This window comes from Gopherus evgoodei, chromosome 5 (genome assembly GCF_007399415.2).
Source record: "Gopherus evgoodei ecotype Sinaloan lineage chromosome 5, rGopEvg1_v1.p, whole genome shotgun sequence".
Lineage (NCBI taxonomy): Eukaryota > Metazoa > Chordata > Testudines > Testudinidae > Gopherus > Gopherus evgoodei.
Genome location: NC_044326.1, coordinates 36,480,441 through 36,501,616, shown reverse-complemented (window position 1 = coordinate 36,501,616; position 21,176 = coordinate 36,480,441). Strand labels below are relative to the sequence as shown.

Sequence of the window (21,176 nt, the reverse complement as noted above, 5' to 3'; positions counted from 1 at the left end):
ACCCAGTACACCCTCCATCCACCATAACACACTCCTTATACACTTGTCCATTCCTATATACCCCTCCATTCACCCCAGTATGTTGCTAATACACCCTTCCACATTTCTCCATCCACCCCAGCGCACACCCAATACACACCTCCGTCCATAACACTTCCAGTACAGCCCCCCGTCCCAGTACATCCATCCATCCATCCATCCAGCCACCCACTCCAACATACTTCCAGTACAACCCCAAATATTTTCCCAATACATTTCCCACACCAATACCCCTAATATATGCCCTCCATACCCCCTCTCCCCCCAGTACACACAAATCCTGGCCCTACCCTGACATCTCGCCATTATTCTGCCCCACCTCTTGCTCCTTCATAATCCTCCCCTTTCTTTCTCTTTTTCTGTTTCCCCAAGATGCATACCTATCCCCTTACACAACCCTTCCTCTTTTCATCCTGTGCCTACTCAACTGCACCCTCCCCTATCAATACACCACCCATCTGCCAAGCCTCATTAAAACATTTTCCTATTTCCATTCCCAGTGATGTTGATTTCCCCTACCAACTCCTCCCATTTTTTCTAACATTGATTTAAAAAAATAGATTCCTCTAGTTTTCCACTGACAGGGTCCAATCATGCAGCCCCTACTCATGTACGATCATTATTAGAAAGAAGAATCCCATTATTTTCCATAGGACTATATTCACTTGAATCATAGAAATATAAGGCTGGAAGGGACCTTGAGAAGTCATCAAGTCCAGTCCCCTGCTCAGAGACAGGACCAAGTAAACCTAGACCATCTGTGACAGGTGTATGTGCAACCTGTTCATAAAAGCCTCCAAAAATGGGGATTCTACAACCTCCCGTAGAAGATCATTTCCGAGCTAAACTAGCCTTATAGTTAGAAAGTTTTTCCTAATATTTAATCTAAATCTCCCTTTCTGCTGATTAAACCCATTACTTCTTTTCCTACCTGCAGTGGACATGAACAAATTGATCACAATCTTCTTTATAACATCCCTCAACATTTTTGAAGATTGTTACCAGTCCCTCCCCGGAGTGTTTTCTCAAGGCTAAATATGCCCAGTTGTTTTAACCTTTCCTCATAGGTCAGGTTTTCTAAACCTTTTATTGTTTTTGTTGCTCTTCTCTGGACTCTATGCTGTTTGTCCACATCTTTCTTAACGTTGCCCAGAATTGGACACAGTAGTTCAGATATGCCTAGTAGAGTAGTCTTACATACACCGCTCCTGTTAATACACCCCAGAATGATATTAGTCGTTTTTGCAACTGTCTCATATTGTTAACTCATTTTCAGTTTGAGATTCACTATAACCCTCAGATCCTTTTCAGTTCTGCCACTATCTAGCCAGTTTTCCCCATTTTTCAGTTGTGCATTTGACTTTTCTTTCTTTGCACTTGTCTTTATTGAATTTCATCTTATTGATTACAGACCAAATCTACAATTTGTCACAGTCATTTTGAATTCTAATCTTTTCCTCCAAAGTACCTCTCCCAGTCTGGTGTCATCCACCAATTTTATATGCATACTCTCCACTCTGTTAGCCAAGTCATTTATGAAACTAAATAGTACTGGACCCAGGACTTAACTTCTCAAGAACCTCACTAGATACACCTCCCCTGTTTGACAGCAAACCATTGAGAACTATTCTTTGAGTACAGTCTTTCAACCAGTTGTGCACCCACCTAATGGTAATATGATCTAGAGCACATTTAACTCATTTTCTTATGGGAATGTCATATGTGACTGTGTCAAAAGCCTGACTAAGATCAAGATATATCATGTCTACTGCTTCCACCCTATCTATTAGACCAGTAATCCTGTCAAAGAGAGAAATGAGGTTGGTTTGACATGATTTGTTCTTGACAAATCCCTGTTGGACGTTGCTAATAACCCTGTTTATCCTCAAGGTCACGGGTTCTCAAACTTCATTGCACCATGACCCCCTTCTAACAACAAAAATTACTTCATGACCCCAGGAGGGGGAGACCGAAGCCTAAACCCACCCAAGCCCCACTTCCCCGGGGAGGGGGGAAAGGAAGCCTGAGCCCACTGCTCCAGGCAGGGAGGCCAAAGCTGAATCCCAAGGGCCTCAGCCCCTAGTCAGGTGGCCTGCAACTTGAGCCCTGCTGCCCAGGGCTGAAGCCCTCGGGCTTTGACTTCAGCTCTGAGAAGTGGGGCTCAGGCTTCAGCCCTAGGCCCCAGCAAGTCTAAACCAGCCCTGGCGACCCCATTTGGGGTCCTGACCCACAGTTTGAGAACCATTTCTCTAGGTGCTTATAAAGTGACTGTTCAATAATTTGTTCCAGTATCTTTCCAAGTATCAAAGTCAGGTTGCCTGGTCTATAATGCCCCAGGTCCTCTTTGTTCCCCTTTTTAAAGATAGGTACTGTGTTTGCCTTTCTCTAGTCCTCTGGGACTTCACCTAATTCTCTAGGAGTTCTTGAAGATAATTACTAACAGTTCTGAGATTGCTTCCATTAGTTCTTTAAGTACCTTAGGATGGATTTCATCAGGGCCTGCCGACTTTGAGTACATCTAACTTCTCTGAATCTTTAACCTGTTCTCTTATTTTGATTAAGGACAGTGTGTGAGAGTAAGAGCTGAAGAGTTGATAACAGGGCCATTAATCTGGTAATTTATACTTAATGAAAACTACATGGGCAAGATTTTAACAAGATTTTCAGCACCAACAATCAAGGCCACATTTTCAAAAAAGCTCAATTTTGGAAAACCATCAGCATCACTCTGGAAGTTGCTGTATCCTGAGTGCTTTTGAAAATCTGCCTTTATATAAATACCTAAGGGTATGGCTACACTTACAGCTGTACAGTGCTGGGAGTTACAGCTGTCTTCGTACAGCTGTGTAGGGAAAGCGCTGCAGTGTGGCCACACTGACAGCTACCAGCGCTGCAGTGTGGCCACATTTGCAGCATTTGCAGTGCTGTTGGGAGTGGTGCATTATGGGCAGCTATCCCACAGAGCACCTTGTCCCATTTTGGCACCATGGGTTGTGGGAAGGGGATGGAAGAGTGCAGGTCATTCCACTTCCTGTCCCAATGCCCCGTGGTACATCGCTTCACATCCCAGGAGTCACTGTTTTTCCGTCCACGTTTGGCGCCATTGTGAGTCTCCCAATGGTTTCTGTGCAGTGCGATTTCTGTGGGAAATGGAGCCCGAGCTGCTGAGGACTTTGCTGATGAGTGTCGCAGCACATCACATTTGGCAGTTGAGCTATTCCTTCTGCTCCAAAGTGACAGTGAGGAGTCCAATGATGATATCAAGTCGCCTGACGTGTATGACACTAAATTGCTTGTGGCATTCACGGAAATGCTCAGCACCATGGAACGCCACTTTTGGGCTCGGGAAACAAGCACCGAGTGGTGGGATCACATCGTCATGGAAGTCTGGGATGACAATCAGTGGCTGCAGAACTTTCGAATGAGAAAAGCCACTTTTATTAGACTGTGTGCTGAGCTCACCCCCACCCTGCGGTGCAAGGACACGAGATTGAGAGCTGCCCTGCCAGTGGAGAAGCGGGTGGCTATTGCAGCCTGGAAGCTGGCAACTCCAGACAGCTACCGATCGGTTGCAAACCAGTTTGGAGTGGGAAAGTCGACCATTGGAATCGTGTTGATACAAGTTTGCAAGGCCATTAATCGCATCCTGCTAAGAAGAACCATGACTCTGGGGAACGTGCAGGACATTCTGGATGGCTTTGCACAAACGGGTTTCCCTAACTGTGGAGGGGCAATAGATGGGACACATATTCCTATTCTGGCACCACCCCACCTAGCATCCAAGTACATTAATCGGAAGGGGTATTTCTCTATGGTTCTCCAGGCGCTTGTGGATCACCGTGGGCTTTTCATTGACATTAACACAGGCTGGCCTGGAAAGGTTCATGATGCACGCATCTTTCGGAACAGTGCCCTGTTCAGGAAGCTGCAGGCCGGGACTTTTTTCCCAGACCAGAAGATCACAGTAGGGGACGTCGAAATGCCCATTGTGATCTTTGTAGACCCCGCTTACCCATTAATGCCTTGGCTCATGAAACCGTGTACAGGGAAGCTTGACAGCAGCAAGGACCGGTTCAACTACAGGCTGAGCCAGTGCCGAATGACTGTGGAGTGTGCTTTTGGCCATTTAAAAGGGCGCTGGAGATCTCTGTATGGGAAGCTAGACTTGAGGGAAAGCAGCATCCCTGTGGTTATATCCACGTGCTGTACCTTCCATAATATTTGTTAAGGGAAGGGTGAAACATTCAGTGAGGAATGGACCTCCGAGGTTCAACGCCTGGAGGCTGAATTTGCACAGCCAGAAAGCAGGGCTACTAGAGAGGCCCAGCACAGGGGTACAAGGATTAGGGATGCCTTGAGGGAGGAATTTGAGGCTGAAAACCAACAGTAATATGTGGTGCCTTGCACAGGAGTGAAGTGCAGTGGTTACAATGTTAGTAGGAATCTGCTTTTTCCTGAAATGATTTGCAGTGCCTGTTTCTTTCCTGGGCTAAAGAATTCATTTATTGAAAAGAAAATAACTTTCTTGACAGACAGACAACATTTTGGGAACCTAAAAGGGCATAGGGGTGAGGTGGTGAGCTGTACAGTCACAGGTTTGACTCCTGTCTGGAGTGCTGGGCAATGACGGCTGCACTTCAGGATGAAAATACTGCATGGTGATGGGGGTTGAGTGCAGAGGGTAAGGGTCGTAGTTCTCAGGGCTGGTTGGTGAACGTACAGGTGTTGGGAGCAGCTGGTGGTGGTAAGAACCTGGATGCTGGGGAAGGGGGTTTGGAGCTGACATTGGGGCACAAGGGAAAGAGCTTTGGGACGGGGGGTGGGCCTGCACGGTAGTGCTCTGCCTGCATGGCTATGAGTGACTGGATAGAGTCCGCTTGGCGCACCAGGATGCTTATCAGCTGTTTTGTGCTTTTCTTCTTAGCCACTGCATTTCTCCGGCGGAGCCTGCTTTCCCTTTCCCTCCAGTCCTGCAGTTTTTTACTCTCTCTGGCAGAGTGATCCATAACTGCTTTCAGCATGTCTTCTTTGCTTTTTCGCTGCTTCTTCCTGAGGTTTTGTAGCCTCTGAGCAGTGGATGATATGGGCAATCGAGTAGTCAAGGACACTTTTCGAAAGGCAAAAATGGCAAGAGTTAACAGAGGCTGCATTGTTTATAATCTTACCCAGAAAGTTATTCCCACACAGTGAGGAGTTTACAGTCTTCAATTTCGCATACTTTTCCCATACCAAACAGAGCGCATATAACCCACAGAAGCCACGAAATGGTGAGTAAGGGGGACTGTGCTTTGGGGAAAGCAAACTGCAGCAGGGAGCACCTACGGTGAACAGTCTCCTAACATTTTCCACAGGAGTTAATCCTGGAAGATATCTCGCTGCTGCGGGTCACCTGTGAAGGGGGAATGATTGCTTCAGGGCTGTGCTGGGGTTTCTATGCGTTGGGGAAAGCAAACTGCTGCAGGGGACACCTACAGTGAACAGTCTCCCAACATTTTCCACAGGAGTTAATCCTGGAAGATATCTTGCTGCTGCAGGTCACCTGGGAAGAGCAGGAGGGTCTTCTACAGCAATGCGGATTCCGCCCTGGCCCCTATGCAGCTTGCCTATGTGCAGCAATGGTCCCCCCACCCCTCACGGCACAGTGGCGCAGACGCGTTAGCCTGACTGGGACAAGGACCACAGTGGCTCTCCCTATAAACTTGCGCAAGCGCATTGCCTACGCTCTGGCTGAAACTTTTTAAGAGATTACCGAGGACAATTACTGCGACATGATAGACCACATCAATAGGCTATTCCACATCTAGGCATGCATGCATGCAGCCATAACCCCCCCTCCTCTCCCGAAACATTTCCATCCTGAAAATAAAAGCCGCTTACCGGGAACCAGCTCCTCTGCTTGTCCTTCACCAAGTACCAGCTGCTGCTACTGGCTACCTTCCTCCTGGCTTGAGAAGAGCTCCTGGCTGCATGCCTCCTGGGACTCCGGGATGTCTCCCTCCACCCCAGTACCCTCACTCTCAGTTTCCTCCCCCTTCTCCCCCTCCCCGCCCGCTCTGAAGTGTCCATTGTGGTCGTCGGATTGGCAGTGGGGTCACCCCCAAGTATCGCATCCAGCTCCTTGTAAAAACGGCAGGTCATGGGGGCAGCGCTGGAGCAGCGGTTTCCCTTGCGGGCTTTGCAATAGGCACTCTGCAGCTCCTTCACTTTAACCCTGCACTGCACCGCGTCCTGGTCATGGCCCCTTTCCAGCATGGACCTTGAGATCTGCCCATAGGTATCGTAATTCCTACGGATGGAGCACAGCTGTGACTGCACAGCTTCCTCACCCCAAACACTGATGAGGTCCAGCCATTGCTTCATACTGGGGCTCGTTTGGCACGTGGAGGCGTGGTCACCTGGAAAGATTCTGATTGCACTCCACACCTGGCTTAGCAAACAGGAAGGGGATTTTTAAAATTCCCGGGGCATTTAAAGGGCGGGTCACCTGAGGCCAGGGCAGTAGAGTGCGAACTGATGAGCAGAGTGGCTGAACAGGTATTCTGGGATACCTCAGAATACTCTGGAGGCCAATTACAGTGCTTTTGGTGGCCACATTGGCGGAGCAGCGCTGCATCACCAGCGCTGCAATCGTTATTCCCCAGGCAAAGCAGGAGTACAGCCAGCGCTGCAGCCAGGGAGATGCAGTGCTGTATGTGCCTTGCAAGTGTGGACGGTGAGTAAGTTGCAGCGCTGTAAACCCACCACCAGCGCTGCAACTCTCCAGTGTAGCCATACCCTCAATGGGAGCTTTCCAAATCTGGCTCCAATTGTGGGTTTGAGCACCTGAACATCTGGCCCATAGCTTTTTAAAAAAAATTAGCTTCCGATTTCTAAAGTCTTGTGACCTTAGGTAAGCAACATACCTAACTCTTATTGACATCATTTTAAAATTATTGTATGTAGTTATTTTTTTACCCATAAAAAAGGAAAAAAAACCTTCTCCTCCTGGTTTCTATTTTAGTGTCAAAATTTATCTTCAGAACATTACATATTTGCTGCCTGCACCGCTTGTACAGAAAGGGCTGTGGTTATCTCTGCTGCATAGCCTTAGGTCAGACTTTAGATTACTATCTTTGTCTCTGACAACAGAGTTACAAATTATGAAGTGGGAAATGTCACATGAATTATTAACTCTGTGGCACTACTGATCTTAAAAATGTAACCTTTTAAAGAAGATCCTCCTCATTTAGGCCAGACATATTTATTTCCTCCTATCCAAGTTAGGGTTACTCACTATTTCTCAGTGTACATTATTGATCTAAGTGATGAGTCATACCATTAATGCATTAGAAAACTTTGTATAGTAGATGCCATTAAAAGCTCAACATTTTCCTTTCCAGAGGGATTGTGGTACCGTGGTATCTCTTCCTTTACATGTAAGAGTATACTATCATTAGTGCAGGTACCTGGGTGGTGGTAAATAATGAGGTTTTAATGGCACCCACTATACAAATCAATTTAAAGCGGCGTAATTTCAGGACTCTGCTTTTGCTCTTTTGGTCTCCAATTGAAGTCAGTGGGGATTGTTTTGCTATTGATACTGAATGGGAGCAAGACTGAACCCTTTGTGCTGAATTGGGGCTTTTGCACTCTTAAAATTCAGCATGGTACAGTAGAGGACTATGGGCCATGTTCAGATCTTGTGTAAGCAGATGCAATTTTATTGAGGTCAGTGGAGTTACTCCAGAGCTGAATTTGGTCCAGCAATAATATGAGCCCCAATGACATGCTCATCATTCCTGATACTATTGAAATAATTCATAATAATGCCTATTCAGCCTTTGTCTTTTTTTGTTGCCTGGTATCAATGATTTTTCATAGGTTGAAAACCCACTTCCTCGCTCATCACTGGTGAATAGGAAACTTCCCCTGAAATCTGGCATGACGATTGAACCAATGCCATCAAATTCAGTGGAATCTAACTCCCCTCCAATTAATAAAAAGTTTGTAGCCCTTATGGATGTTAAAATAACTATGTGAATCAGCTGTAAACTAATGCAGTGTTGTCTTCCTGAGCCTGTGGAGTGTTAGCATGTGAAATTAGCAGGACACTGTTCTGTTTTACTATTGCTGTTCGATGCCTACCCAATGTCTTGAGTAGATAACCTCATCGAACATCTAGGACAAGCACATATTATATAATGACCTTAGATCTGACCAAGGGATATTGGCAGATCCCCCAGCCAGTGCTGACTGGCAGCCTCACAGCAGCTGGAAGAATAAAGGTGCTGTGAAACAAAGGTGCTGTGAAACAAAGGGGTGCCACAGGAGCTAGCAGGCTAGAGAAGGGAAGTCCTGCCAGAAGATTGGTGACAAGCTGCCCATGCACAACACCCCAGACAAGGGATGACTGTAACTATGGGCTGAAGAAGCCCACAAAGCCAAGTAAGGTAGAAAGGCGTTCTGGGTACAGTAGGAGGAATTGTTGAGGATTGATTGTCCCTGATTGGTTTAAGGGCCCTGAGCTGGAACCCAGTGGAGTAGGTTGGCGTGGGTTCGCCTGCTGATCCCTCTGTGGAGACTTAAGTACCAAAAGGTGTTTCCAGACCAGCTAGCCCTGGCCAACTATAAGGGGAAACCTGTACACCCAAGAGATACAGAAACAAAAACCTTCATAGTCCAGAATAGGCCTATTATAGAGACTCAGACAGAAAAGGCTGACCGACTGCCCCTCCAGACTGGGCAAACTCTATGTAACAGTTCCGTCTGACCAGAGGGGCGGGGAACTGACACTTTAGCACCTCAGTCTACACTGCTGCAAATAATGACTACTATGCTTTCCAACTAGTAAGTACACTGCCATTCTGTATTTCATTCTTGTATTGCACTTTTGGATACTTTAAAAATGTTAATTAATCCTAGCAAAAATGTGATTGAGAAGTGGATTAGGTATTATCCCCACTTTACAGATGATTAATTTAAAGGTTTCTGTAGTAGGACAATTTATTTTTAAAATTGTATTAATAAAAAGCTGACAAAACACAGCTAAACAATAACAAAACAAGAGTCCATCCTATAAATTACAATAGGAGTTCTGATGGTCTGATCCTAAAATGTGCTTAGTGCCTCCTAGAGTAAGTAATTTCCTTGGTGGATAGGATCTTACCTGATAAGGTTTGCAGGATATATCTATATGTATATTTGTTTGTGTACGTAATTCTGAGTATTTAAACTGGTCAAATATTAGCCTAAAATTCTAACAATATCTCTTCAATAATCCATATCTAGTTCCTGTATGAAAGGGTCTTTACATTTTGTGCATCTAATACTGTATCTTACATTTTACATTTTAAAATGAGAAGAAACGTGCAATATACCAGTGCAAAATTATTAATAAGTTTAACTCAGGCAGGTGGATATAACATTTTGAATTTTTTTTCCAGAGTTTTGTGCCATCATTTGGAAGGGAGACACTCCTGACAACACCTGTTATCCCACAGTCTGACCAAAGCATAGATTCTGAAGATTTTATTCATTTAAACATTTTAGAAAAAAGAGTTCTTAACAATTCTGAGGTCTCAGTTCAGTATCTATGTTCTAAGCCTTGCACTGTCACTTTGGAAGCAGTAGCTTCATCGGAGTTCAGAACTGGTGTGTTAGTGTATAAGAAGAGGTGGAAGAATGAGAAGCATCTTCATATAAGTAGAACTCAAACAGTGCATTTGAAATTTCCAAACATCATGGTTTACAGAGATGATTACTTCATCAGACGCTCTATAATAGTGCATACTGTGATATTATATGCATGGATCAATCACAAACCTGTTGGGAGCTATGATGCCAAACAGGATGAAAGCTACCTACAGGCAATTGCCAAAAATTATACTTTGTTGGAAACAGTTCCACCTTGTGAGCGTCCATACAAAGATCACAAAGTATGTTTTAAGTGGAGCTCTGAGCATATGTGGAGGCTCCAGGCAAACAGGATACCTCAGTGCCTGCATGAGACTGGTAGGTACAACTACACGATTCCCTTTTTTAGAGAGCTAAGATGGGACCAAAATGACACGTTGTATACGTTTCTATAAAAGTGTATATTTATAGTTATTAGCAAAAATATTTTGCCAGAGGGATTTACTTTTCGTAGCAAAATTATTAAAATCAGTGATTTAAATAGTTTTGATTTAAATCAGAGCACCCTACTTCATTGGATTCAAGAATGATAGGATCAGGCCCTAAAATGGATCTCCCATCCTCCCCTCACACAGACGACTAGCCTTTGGACTAAGAGTGAAAATGCAAAATTTCAGCCCAGAAGGAAATGTTTTATGATACAGAAACAAACTGAAAAATAGGGTTTAGAATGCAATGTCCATCTCATCTGCAACTGTAGCTTTGCTATACTACACTTTATTTATAAACAAAATCTGAAGCATCCCTCTACATTTCCTAGAAAGGAACAGAAATGAGTTAAAGCATATGGTGAGTCAGATTATGCTTTCATTTACACCCATCCACCCCTATTGAAGACAGTGTGTGAGTACAGTAGTAAATACAGAATGTGACCACTGTCTCAGGAAAAGGTCTATTATCACCAAAACTGAACAGGTTTGCCATTTTAGGCCGTTATGGCCAGTTCTGCCCTTGATTACATGAGTACTTCTGCCAATGAAATCGATGGGAGTGCACTCATGTACCTAAGGGTAGAATTTGTCTCTATGTAGTTTAGAATGGTCTTACTTACATTATAGTCTATAACTGTTATGAGGCCATTGCAGTGACCCAAAATTTTGTCTCCACTATAACTGAGCATTTACTATAATGTATTTAAAGGACGTGGGACCCGAGAGTTGCTTCTTTTCAGAATGTTCCTTGATACAGCCATCTTATGTTATGATCTAGTGTGGCGTTGCATAAGTATGCTACCACACTGGGATGCAACATGATGACATCTCATGATTGGGTTTAGCCATGATTGTTCCACAAGCACAGCTTGCAGGACGCAGGATATCTCTGTAGAAATCTAGTTAACCCCATATGTCTAGGGAAACCTACGATCTGTCAGAAGTCTCTCAGGATCCTATGGGCAGATCTGTCTCTAAAAACTGGAATTTTTGCCACATTTTGTGACCTCATTACATTGATCCTAGCCTCAAAATAGCCATGAGGAATGGATCCCATGCTTCTTTCCCTCCTATGAGTAACCTCTCCCTGGGCTGCAGTGTATTGCGTAAAGGACAGTTGACCTAACATTAGGGATTTGTTGTGTATTTGTGGGCTGATTAGATCATAACGTTTGATCTATGTTACAAGATATTTCATTTAAACATTTAACAGTCTATGAATGTGGGGTGTCAATGTGAATGGACATTTCTTGGCAGACTAAGAATGATTACATTTGGCAGATGCTGTTGAGATCCTCAGTTTTCCATATGCATCAAGCGGAGAGAAGACAGGAATTGTGAAGAAGTTCAAGAGATTTCACAACAGAGAGCTTGAGACAATCAGGCAGCATCAGATCGATTACCCAAAGTAAGCAAATGCAGATCATGGAAGATGAGTATATTTAATTCCTAATGGCTAAAATCTGTCCTCAGAGCCACCCTTGTACAGAAAATCACAAGTTAAAAGCACTCTCCGCTAATTCAAGCAAGTGATAGGGCAGCTACCCTGCTGATGTTTATAAGGGGTTTTTTCAGCAGAGGAGAGAGGACAGGACTGAGATTTGCAACACCAAATAAACTTAGGCTCAGTCCTCTTCCATCCTCCACTCCCTCAAAATATTTCAGCAGCACCGAAGTGAGAATATGCAGAGAAATCGTACTTCATAAAGAACTCCCCTCCTGCAGCTTTCCCAGGCTTCCATTGCTCTTTGGTACCACATAGGGATCTGAGGGGGAGAGAGGAGGATTCCTATTGTTCCCCTGGGCTCCTGTTGCTCCCTGACCTCCCCTCAGTGCAACATGGAAAATGATCACTAGATTTGTATATCACCCCTTATGTACTAAAGGACAGGAAGTGTGGCTGCCAAGCTTGCTGATCCTGAGGATCTGCGGGAATTTATACTAACAGTTTATACCAACGTGACTGAGAGCTATATTTGGCCCTGTACAGATAGTTTCACTGTTATGTGATTAGTACAGGCTGCACTTTTACTTATCCTGTGACAACCTTGCAATAGCTGCACATGTCCATGTCACCCAGAGGTTCGATTCCTGTAATAATTCTGAGCTGGACTTCCCCAGAGCATTTCCACTGCTTGCAGCTACCGCACAGTTCACATCTCATTTGTTCACAGGTTTCAGCAGCCCTGATTAGAAATCTCACACACAAACCCCGCCCCCGCCGTGGTGTCTATATGGGGTGCCTCTATAGTGGAAGATTGTTTTTTAGTTGTCAGTTGATTTTTTAACTCCTGACTTGCGTGGGACCTGGTGATAGTTGAGAGCTGCTCCTCTAGCATTGTTTGATAGGAATGTGTGTTCACCCCTCCCAACTTGTAGATAGTAGAAATAGTAGAGATCCGCCCTACTGTCAAATCTTAGGTTGGCAGGTGAATACATCTTTCCTTTGGGCCCCAGGTTGTGAAGATTTGCTCTCCATTGACATCTGTCTCAGCCCACCCCTCCTTTCAGACAGCTGGTACCCAAGGGAGGTCTAAGGGACTATGCTCCCTAGCCACACTATAACTGGTCCATTCACAGGGGTGCAAGAGTAGAAGACAGGCTATTGTGTCCTTCCCTTGTGCACCAGCAGAAGGGCTGGCCACAAGCTTGCCCTAGAGAATTGCTCCTTCTCTCTGATCATGGAAAATCAAGCACTGTATCAGACTTCTCAGTGCTACATCAATGCAAACCTGCATATCCAAGAGGAGAGCTCAGCAGCAAGACTCTGAAATGGCTTGTTTTGTCCCAAGCAGTGGTAACTGCTCTGTGTTCTGTTTTGAAGATCATGAGAGTAAATGAACTTTGCTAAACTAAAGTGGAAAACATGTCTTTAAAAATATGTAGACTTTAAAAATTGATATATCTATATCCTCAGAGTGGGTTGTTTGTTCTTTTTACTCATGCAGGTTCACTATTTCAGTTTGGCTTTATTTACTCCATCACTGTGAAAAGAATCTGTGTGGAATATTCTACTTTATTGACCCAGGAGAAATGTATAGTACCCCTGCTGTATTTCTAAATGAAGAAGGTAATAATAGTATAAGGCCTTCAGAGGAGAAATAATGTTATCACCCCTGCTCTGTAACAAAGAACAACATTTACAAACATTTTTGTCATGCCTATTTTACTGAACTCGTGCCTGGCAGAATGCTCCATTTTGGCCCTGTGTGTTTGGAAACAAAAACTATCCAGTATATTATTAGAGTAAGATTAAGAAGGATTAAATTTGGCCACGGTATTTCCATAGGAATCTTTGCATCCAGCCTGGGCTTATCTCAGAAAGCGTCAGTTTTCTGATTTTGTTTTTAAAAACAACTCCACACTCTCAGGAGATGAACTAAATATTATAGGATGTTCCCACAGCTGCTGGCATCATGCTGTGACTAAGAGAGCAAACATAGTCTTTGCCTGGGTAAACAAGAGAATATGGAATAGGAGGAAGGAAATGGTATTACTTCTGCATATGGAATTAATGAGACTGGAACTAAAACAGTGTGTCCTGTTCTGGTGTCCACACTTCAAAAAGAATGTTGAAAAATTGGAAAGGGCTCAGAAAAGAGGTACTAGAATGATTCAAGTTTTGCCTTTCAGTGATAGATGTAAGAAGCTCGGTCTATTTATCTTATCCAAAAGCAGGTTGTGGAATGACTTGATCATTGTCTACAAATACCTACAATGGAAGAAGATTTCTGAAAGTTGAGGACTCTTTAACTGGAAAAAAGGCATCACAAGATCCAGTGACTCAAAGCTGAAGCTGGACAAGTTCAGACTGGAAGTAAAATGCTATTTTTTAAACAGTGGGGGTAATTAGCCGTTACGACAATTTACTTAAGGATCTGGTGGATTCTTTTGAAGTCAAGACTGGATGTTTTTGTTTTAAAATATGCTATAGCTCAACTAGAGCAGGCTTGATGCAAGGCTTACTTGGTGAAATTCTGTGGCCTGTGTTATGCAGGGCATCAGACTAGATGATCATAATACTCTATTCTGCTCTTAAAATCGCTGACTCTGTGACTAACTTCTGTGATTCTAAGTAGCACAGTCAAATTATCATTGTATTGCTTCACAGGACAGGGTTATTGTGAACAACATTTAGGAAGCCAGTTCCTAGCTTTCATATTTTTGTGAGTTTTACTTCTTTCTTTCTATTTGTTGCTGTGTTTGTCAGGTTATGTTCATATACAGATGCGCCTTGTGAAAGGAGAAGACCTTGCAGTGAAAACTATCTTCAGCCTTCCTCTGAAACAGTGGTTTAGACTAGATCTCTCTTTTAATGGAGGACAGGTATGTGTGGTGTCACACCTGCCATCTTGTAGTTGAAGATGAGGGTAACAGTGTTTGGAGTTTGCATAGAGCTATTTATATTCTGTTATGCCACCACTATCCCCTTTTACAGACTGGGCAAAGAGAGGTTATATGATTTGCACATGTTCACACAGCAAAAGAATGAGAGACCTGAGATTTGAAACTAGGTCTTTTGATTTAGAGGCCAATATCTATCACAAATCCACACACATTAGTCATTGCTAGCTCTAGTGTAGCTCTGCTGCTGCTAGAAAAGTGAATGTTTTCCAGTGCAATGAAGGACTGATTTTCTGTGGCTCAGTTTTCCAATCTATTAAGTATACTTCCGCCTCCTCCTCTAGCTCCTGCATCTCTCACTAATCTAAAAACTACCCTTCTCAGAAGCAGGCCTCCCAGCTTCTTTCACTCCTAAAGAAAAAATATTCCACCTCCTATGCAATTTCCTAAGCTTTGCTTTCATACAGAGAACCAGTAGAATGCTGTTAAAAGATCACATTACAAAATCCACTGCCCACAGACAAAACACATATTTTAAACCCCTTTAATTTTAACAAATCTCAACTAGTTTTAACCAGACCACTTAAAGGCACATCTGGATCATTCTCTCTGCCCTATTTCTAGTCTCTACCATGAACCACTAATGCACTAGAGCGCTTTGAAAATGTTTGCATCGTTTGTTTAAGTGTGCAAATCTTTTTTTCCTCTCATTCTCTTCATTCTTGAAAATGGCTGAATTGATTTCACTCAGATTTTAAAAAACAACAACTAATTCATGGATTAAAAGAACCACAATGCCCAGTTTAGATCCAAAGATAAAAAACGGACAAAGTGGAAAATGACACTTTAAAATGAAAACATTTGTGCAACCTTAACTCCAGGCATCTGTAATATAAATATATAAATGGAGGAAAAGGTCAGGGTTCCACAAAGTAGCCTGATTTTCTTGCAAAAAAAATCAGATAGGAATGTACATTTATTTTTAACTGATTACCTCATTTTAACGTGGGTTCTGTCTCCAACCTACTTTTTAAAATAGGAAATTAAAAAAAAGTTTGTTTCTGAATAATTTTAGGTGGCTTTTTTAACTTGTTTAAACTGCACTGTGTAATTCAGGCGTCCACTTCTGGGAACAGATGTGGACCTGGCTTGAAGCCCAGTTCATGTGCAGAAGTGAATGTTATTGTCAATATTAATATAAGGCAAATAAATCATTTCCTATTGAAGGGGGTGCCTATTGGTCACTTGGATGGCTAAATCAAGACATTATTCCGCAGTCTTAGGGCAGAGTTAGTTCACATAGACTTGAAGTAAAATCTCATGCTTTTCTCTATCGATATGAAAGGAGCATAAAAAGGTTAGTCAGAGACCCTCCTGAGGCAGGAGGAACAAAGCCAGACAGGAGGACGGTCAAATGCTTTGAGTGGTAACCTGGGACATAGAAGATTCAGGCTCTATTCCCTGCTCAGCCAGAGTCAAGTTGCTTAGTCTTGCTGTGCTTCAGATGCTCATCTGTAATAATTGCACCTGTCTCTCAGGGGTGTTGGGAGGCAAATACATATTATGTGAGATACTCAGATATTACAGTATCGGGGGGACTATAAGTACCTAAGATGGATGGAAGCAACGTGACATGGTCTAGCCATGCAGAAGCCTCTCCACAGGCCCACTACAAGGCTGGGAGAAGCTGCTCTACAAGGCACATTCCTCCACTCCCTTCCAAGACAGGCTTCCGTGTGGTGCCCTGCCCAATACCTGTGAAGTCAGGCTGGATTCCTAAGGGAGCCTTAGGGAAATGGAGATTGGAGAGCAGCGTGGATGGACAGCTCTCAGTTTGTGTTTGGCAGGAGGCCCCTTTCACTATAGAGTGTACAGGCCAAGCTCCACATACCTTCCTGCTGAGGTAATATCAGGAGGAAACACCACACAGTAAACATTGTGATGTTTCCCAAGATTTTACCACAAGGAAATACCATGTGGCTTTTTTGTATGTGTAGAAATCTTAGAGTAATAGAAATTCTATACACTGCTCTCCTCCTCTCACTCCTCCCCTCCCACCACACGTGCAATCCCTATTGAGTAGCTATTTATTTTTTAGCTTTTCTAGGGCTCCCATCACTGTAGTATCACAAAAACATGAACGAATTACGTACGGATTATCATCCCCCTTTTATAGTTGGGAAACTGAATCAGCAAGAGATTAGAGGCCAGTTTTTTAAAGGTATTTAGGCACTAAAGATGCAGATAGCCACCTAGTGGGATCTTCCAAAGCAACTATGTATTTTTGAAAATCCGATTAAGCTGTTTGACAGTGCCCCTCTTAACATACCGAAAGATACAGCAGGATGCAAACGACAGTTTTCAAAACTAAGTGCTAATGCGTATCAAGTAATATTATGGCAGTTAACTTTCAATTTTTAGTCTATCACAACTGACATTTAATATTTTCTATTCTTTTAGATAGAAATAATCATTGTTGGGAAGAACCTGAAAAGGCAGCATCATCAATCCTTTAAGTAAGTGAAACATTTCCCTTTGCATAATATTGTGGTCGGTGTTTGATTGTGGGGCATGGATGGGGAGGAGGAGGGCAGGGAAGAGGGGATGTAACTGAAATTCCAAAACTGATTTTTCCAAATCTTTCTACTTCTCTGACACTATTCTTTACTCTCTTGTGTCACTACAACAATCATAGGGCTAGATTACGTTACCTGTACACATGTTGAATACATCATGAGAAATCATTCTGAAGTCAATGGGACTATTTGAGAAGTAAGTACTACTCAGCAGGGGTGACTCAGGCACAAGCACACCAAGCGCATGGCTTGGGGCTGCAAGCCACGGGAGGCGGCCTGCCAGTCACCTTGAGGGCAGCAGTCAGGCTGTCATGCCTGCAGGAGGTCCGCCAATCCAACGGTTTCAGCAGAAATTTGGCAGCGGGCACGCGAAGGTGTGGGACCAGTGGACCTCCCCCAGGCATGCTACCAAAAGTCGCCTGACTGCCATGCTAGGGTGCGGCAAAATACATAGAGCCACCCCTGCTACTCTCAGCATAAGTAAAGGTATTGCAGTCTAGTTCATAGGGTCTGATCAAAGACCACTGAAACTGGTAGAGTAAAATGTACTTCAGTGGGCTTTGAATCACCTGTTCTTAAGGTGAAATCTTGGCCCCACGGAAATCAATGGCAAAACTGACATTGATTTCAAGAAGCAGAATTTCACCCAGAGGGTCCAGATTTGCTCCTCTTAAGTTGATGACAAAATTTCCATCAACTTCAGTGGCGTGAGGATCATGCCTCTAGTGTCAACAGTTGGGGTGGCTCCTGTATTTGTACTGTCCCACTGACTTAGTGCTCTTTCTCCATCCCTGACTCCAAGCTATTAGACCATTTTTCTTCTTAAATCTCATAAATTATTAGTTGTACCTCTAGCATACAAATGACTCTCTTGTGCAAAGAGTTTTAGGATTCCTTTAATAAAGGAATACATTATATTGTAAGCTTTGGTGTTTACTCTTTTCCTCTCCATTCTTGTTTACAAAATGTGAACTGTGTAAGATGCATTGTAGATATTCGCTGTGACAATGGACTCATAGTAAATATAAAAAAAAACAAACCAAGATCTTTGTCTGGATTTTAGGAGACAAAAACCCAGGAAGACAGACACCTCAAATATGCAAATCATGTCAAAAGACAAAAATTAGCAGTTCTAAAATGTTTGTGAAACAAAATGTTTGTTAAATCTTTTTATGGGTTTTTCTACACAGGACACTCATGAAATTAATCTGAATTAACTACAAGTGTGATTTAAAAGTGGATTAGCTAAATCAATTTAAACCCCCTGTATAGACAAGCTCATTCAGAGCTAAAATGGCTTTATTTCAGTTTAACTGCCTTGACTTCCAAAGAGAGTAAGAGTAAAAGGATAGGGAACAGAAATAGATGTTTGGGATGAATTTAAGGTAGTCTCTACCAAAGTATGAGACACAAGGTTCTTGTTTGCTTCATGATACCTCCAAATACTCAGAGCATTTATGTGTCTTGTTTTCCAGTTTTAGGGAAGATTTCTATTATGACGACATGGCTGGATACTTTGTTCTTGGAGGCAGTGGGTATGCACCTGGCATTGAAGGGTTCTTTGGACCTGTGAAATACTACCGTCTAATAATTCTGGAAACAAAACAGGTAAAATGCACACAGTGACACACAGTATGGATGTGTCTAACTACTGGGGCCCAGTTCCGCCATCATTTCACCTTGGAAGTTCCACGGATATCACTGAGCGTTCTGCGTGCAGACCGATAAGATCAGATCCTGTGTATTTACTAAAGCCACAGCAAATGATAGCTTGTCATCAACTATTACTGAATTTAAGGGTTACATCAGTATGTGATCGTGGGTCTGTAAGATCTAGTTATTTTAGATGCCTACAAAATGTGTACACCTGCTAATAGATTTTCATGGAGGGTACCTAAAGGTAGGCTCCTTATCCCATATAGAAGTGTCTAAATAAATGTCTCGATATTAAAAATGCTGAGTGCTATGTAATTATACCTGACATGATATTGAACACAAATGGGATGAAAATTCTGGCTTCTTTAAACTTAATGGAAAATTGTCCCATTGGTTTCAATGGGGTCAAGAACTCATCCCATTGTGTCCTGGTCTACGCTGACTGCTTGGCATGGTTTGCATCATGTCATCTGACTCAAAATAAATGCATCCAAACATAACAGTTTTGTGGAAAACAATCTTTTATTTTTGCACACGTCCATTCCAATGTAGGGGTGTACTCACTCCAAGAACAGCCAGCAGAAAGTTTTCCTTCAGTGTATCCCTCGGGCTGGCCTGGTGCCCCCTAGGGTCGTGTGTTCATAGTACTGATATAAAGGGTCCTGCCAACCCGCAGCCCCCTGAGTTCCTTTTTACCGCCTATGACAGCTGCTGGAACTACCTTGTCCTTGCAATCTGTTTCCGTCATAGATAGTTGGGTTATCAGAACTTGGTCTCTGAACCTTAAGCCCTATGCACCAAGCCTATGCCTGTGAGTGATTCCCCATTCCACCTGCCTTAAGTGCCTGGGGGAAGCTCACATTGTGAAAACATTGTAAGATCTGTAAGACTTCAGGCCCTGCACCAAAAAGGGTAGAGACCCACACTGAAATTTATCCACATGGAGGCAGCACTACATCCCTTGGAGCTGGGTCACTCAGACTTGGCACTGAGCATTTCAGCCTCAGTAAGGAGCTCCCTGGCTGCTTTTCGGGACCCTCAGCGCTCTTCTTCATCACCAATACCAAGGAGATGTGGTAATTCACATCTCAGAGCTCACCACCATCCACCATCTCCAGTACAAAAGAAAAAGTGCTCCTGCAAGAGAACCTCGGCACCATTTGCCATTCCTCTATCAGACCTCTATCAGAAGAAGACCAATAGAGGTCAATTCCCAACCCCAAGGTCGGCGGGGCAGGGAGAGTAGAGTGTGGCCAGCATCAGCTATGTGGCGCCATTGATTCCAGCCCCATAGCGGTTACCGTTATGGACTCACCTATGCAGGAAAGCCACCAGCGTTCCAGTGCCTTGGCAGTACAGTCAATACCAGAGATATTTGCCACAACAAGAGACTTACTCTCACTGCTGGTACCAGCGTCTCCGGCTACACAGGAGCTGACAGCAGTAGCACTGAATGGAAGGACCTTTGTGGTACCTAGATCTCAGGTGCCTTTCAAAGGGAAACCATGATGGCCCAACCCAATTCCTCCTCTCAGCACTGGTCACTGGCACTGATCATCACTGTACCTCCCTGGTCTCCAGGAAAGGAGTCTTTGGAGTCGGACTTTGGAGGCAGAGTCTCTCGCCGAAGCCGGCACCATCACTCCAGTTAGCACTATCCCTCCTATGGACCTGGGCCAAGGCATCCCACCCCATGGCGTGGCCATCGGATCGGTGGCAGATACCAGCACAATGGCCATTCTGGAACCCCTGGGCTTTCCCATCAGTGCAGGGGTCCCAGTCCAGAAGGTCACACTCTGTGGCATCTGAGTCCAGAACACTTACCATCGCACCACTCCAAGCAGGATCCAGGCTCCAGTACCAAGACCAACGCTGAATACCAAGAGCCAGCACTATCCAGTACTGAAGGTGAAGTGCCTCCTACCTTTTCAGGCTTCTTCCTCCTCTCTGATGAGGCAGTGGTGGGAGCAGATATAGCACCCTCTCAGGATGACTGTAGGGCTCATTAGGAGCTCTTTAAGAAAGAGGCCCAAAACCTGGGGATCCAGGTAGAGGAGGTCAGGGAGTCCTCCCATGCTTTGGTGGATTTCTAATGTTAACAGGCCCATCAAGAGTGATATTGCCTCTTAATGAGGCCATTATGAACCCCATCAAAGCAGTGTGGCAGACCCCAGGTCCATTCAGCCGATGGCAAAGAAGACTGAAAAGAATACTTTTTCCCAGCTAAGGGTTATGAATTCTTATATACACATCCACATTCAAGCTATTGTTTGTGTCAGCAGCCAATGAGTGGGAGCAACAGGTGCTAAAGGGCCATCACCCAAGGCCAAAGATGCCAAAAATTTGAGGGGTTTTTCAGCAGAAAATCTGTTGACAGGTGGTCTTCAGGTCAGGATCACAAACCAGCAACAAACTCCTGAACAGATATGATTTCAATTCCTGGGACTTTGTGCTGAAA

At 43.8% G+C, this 21,176-nt stretch overlaps 1 protein-coding gene across 1 annotated transcript in view; it reads left to right on the top strand.

The window, feature by feature from the left end:
* SEL1L3 (SEL1L family member 3) overlaps positions 1 to 21,176 on the top strand; it is a 70,259-nt gene that overhangs the window by 2,055 nt on the left and 47,028 nt on the right. Inside the window, 6 exon segments of the mRNA XM_030565226.1 lie at positions 9,462 to 10,029; positions 11,424 to 11,550; positions 13,091 to 13,212; positions 14,353 to 14,468; positions 16,947 to 17,002; positions 18,538 to 18,670. Coding sequence (XP_030421086.1) covers positions 9,462 to 10,029; positions 11,424 to 11,550; positions 13,091 to 13,212; positions 14,353 to 14,468; positions 16,947 to 17,002; positions 18,538 to 18,670 — 1,122 coding nt within the window.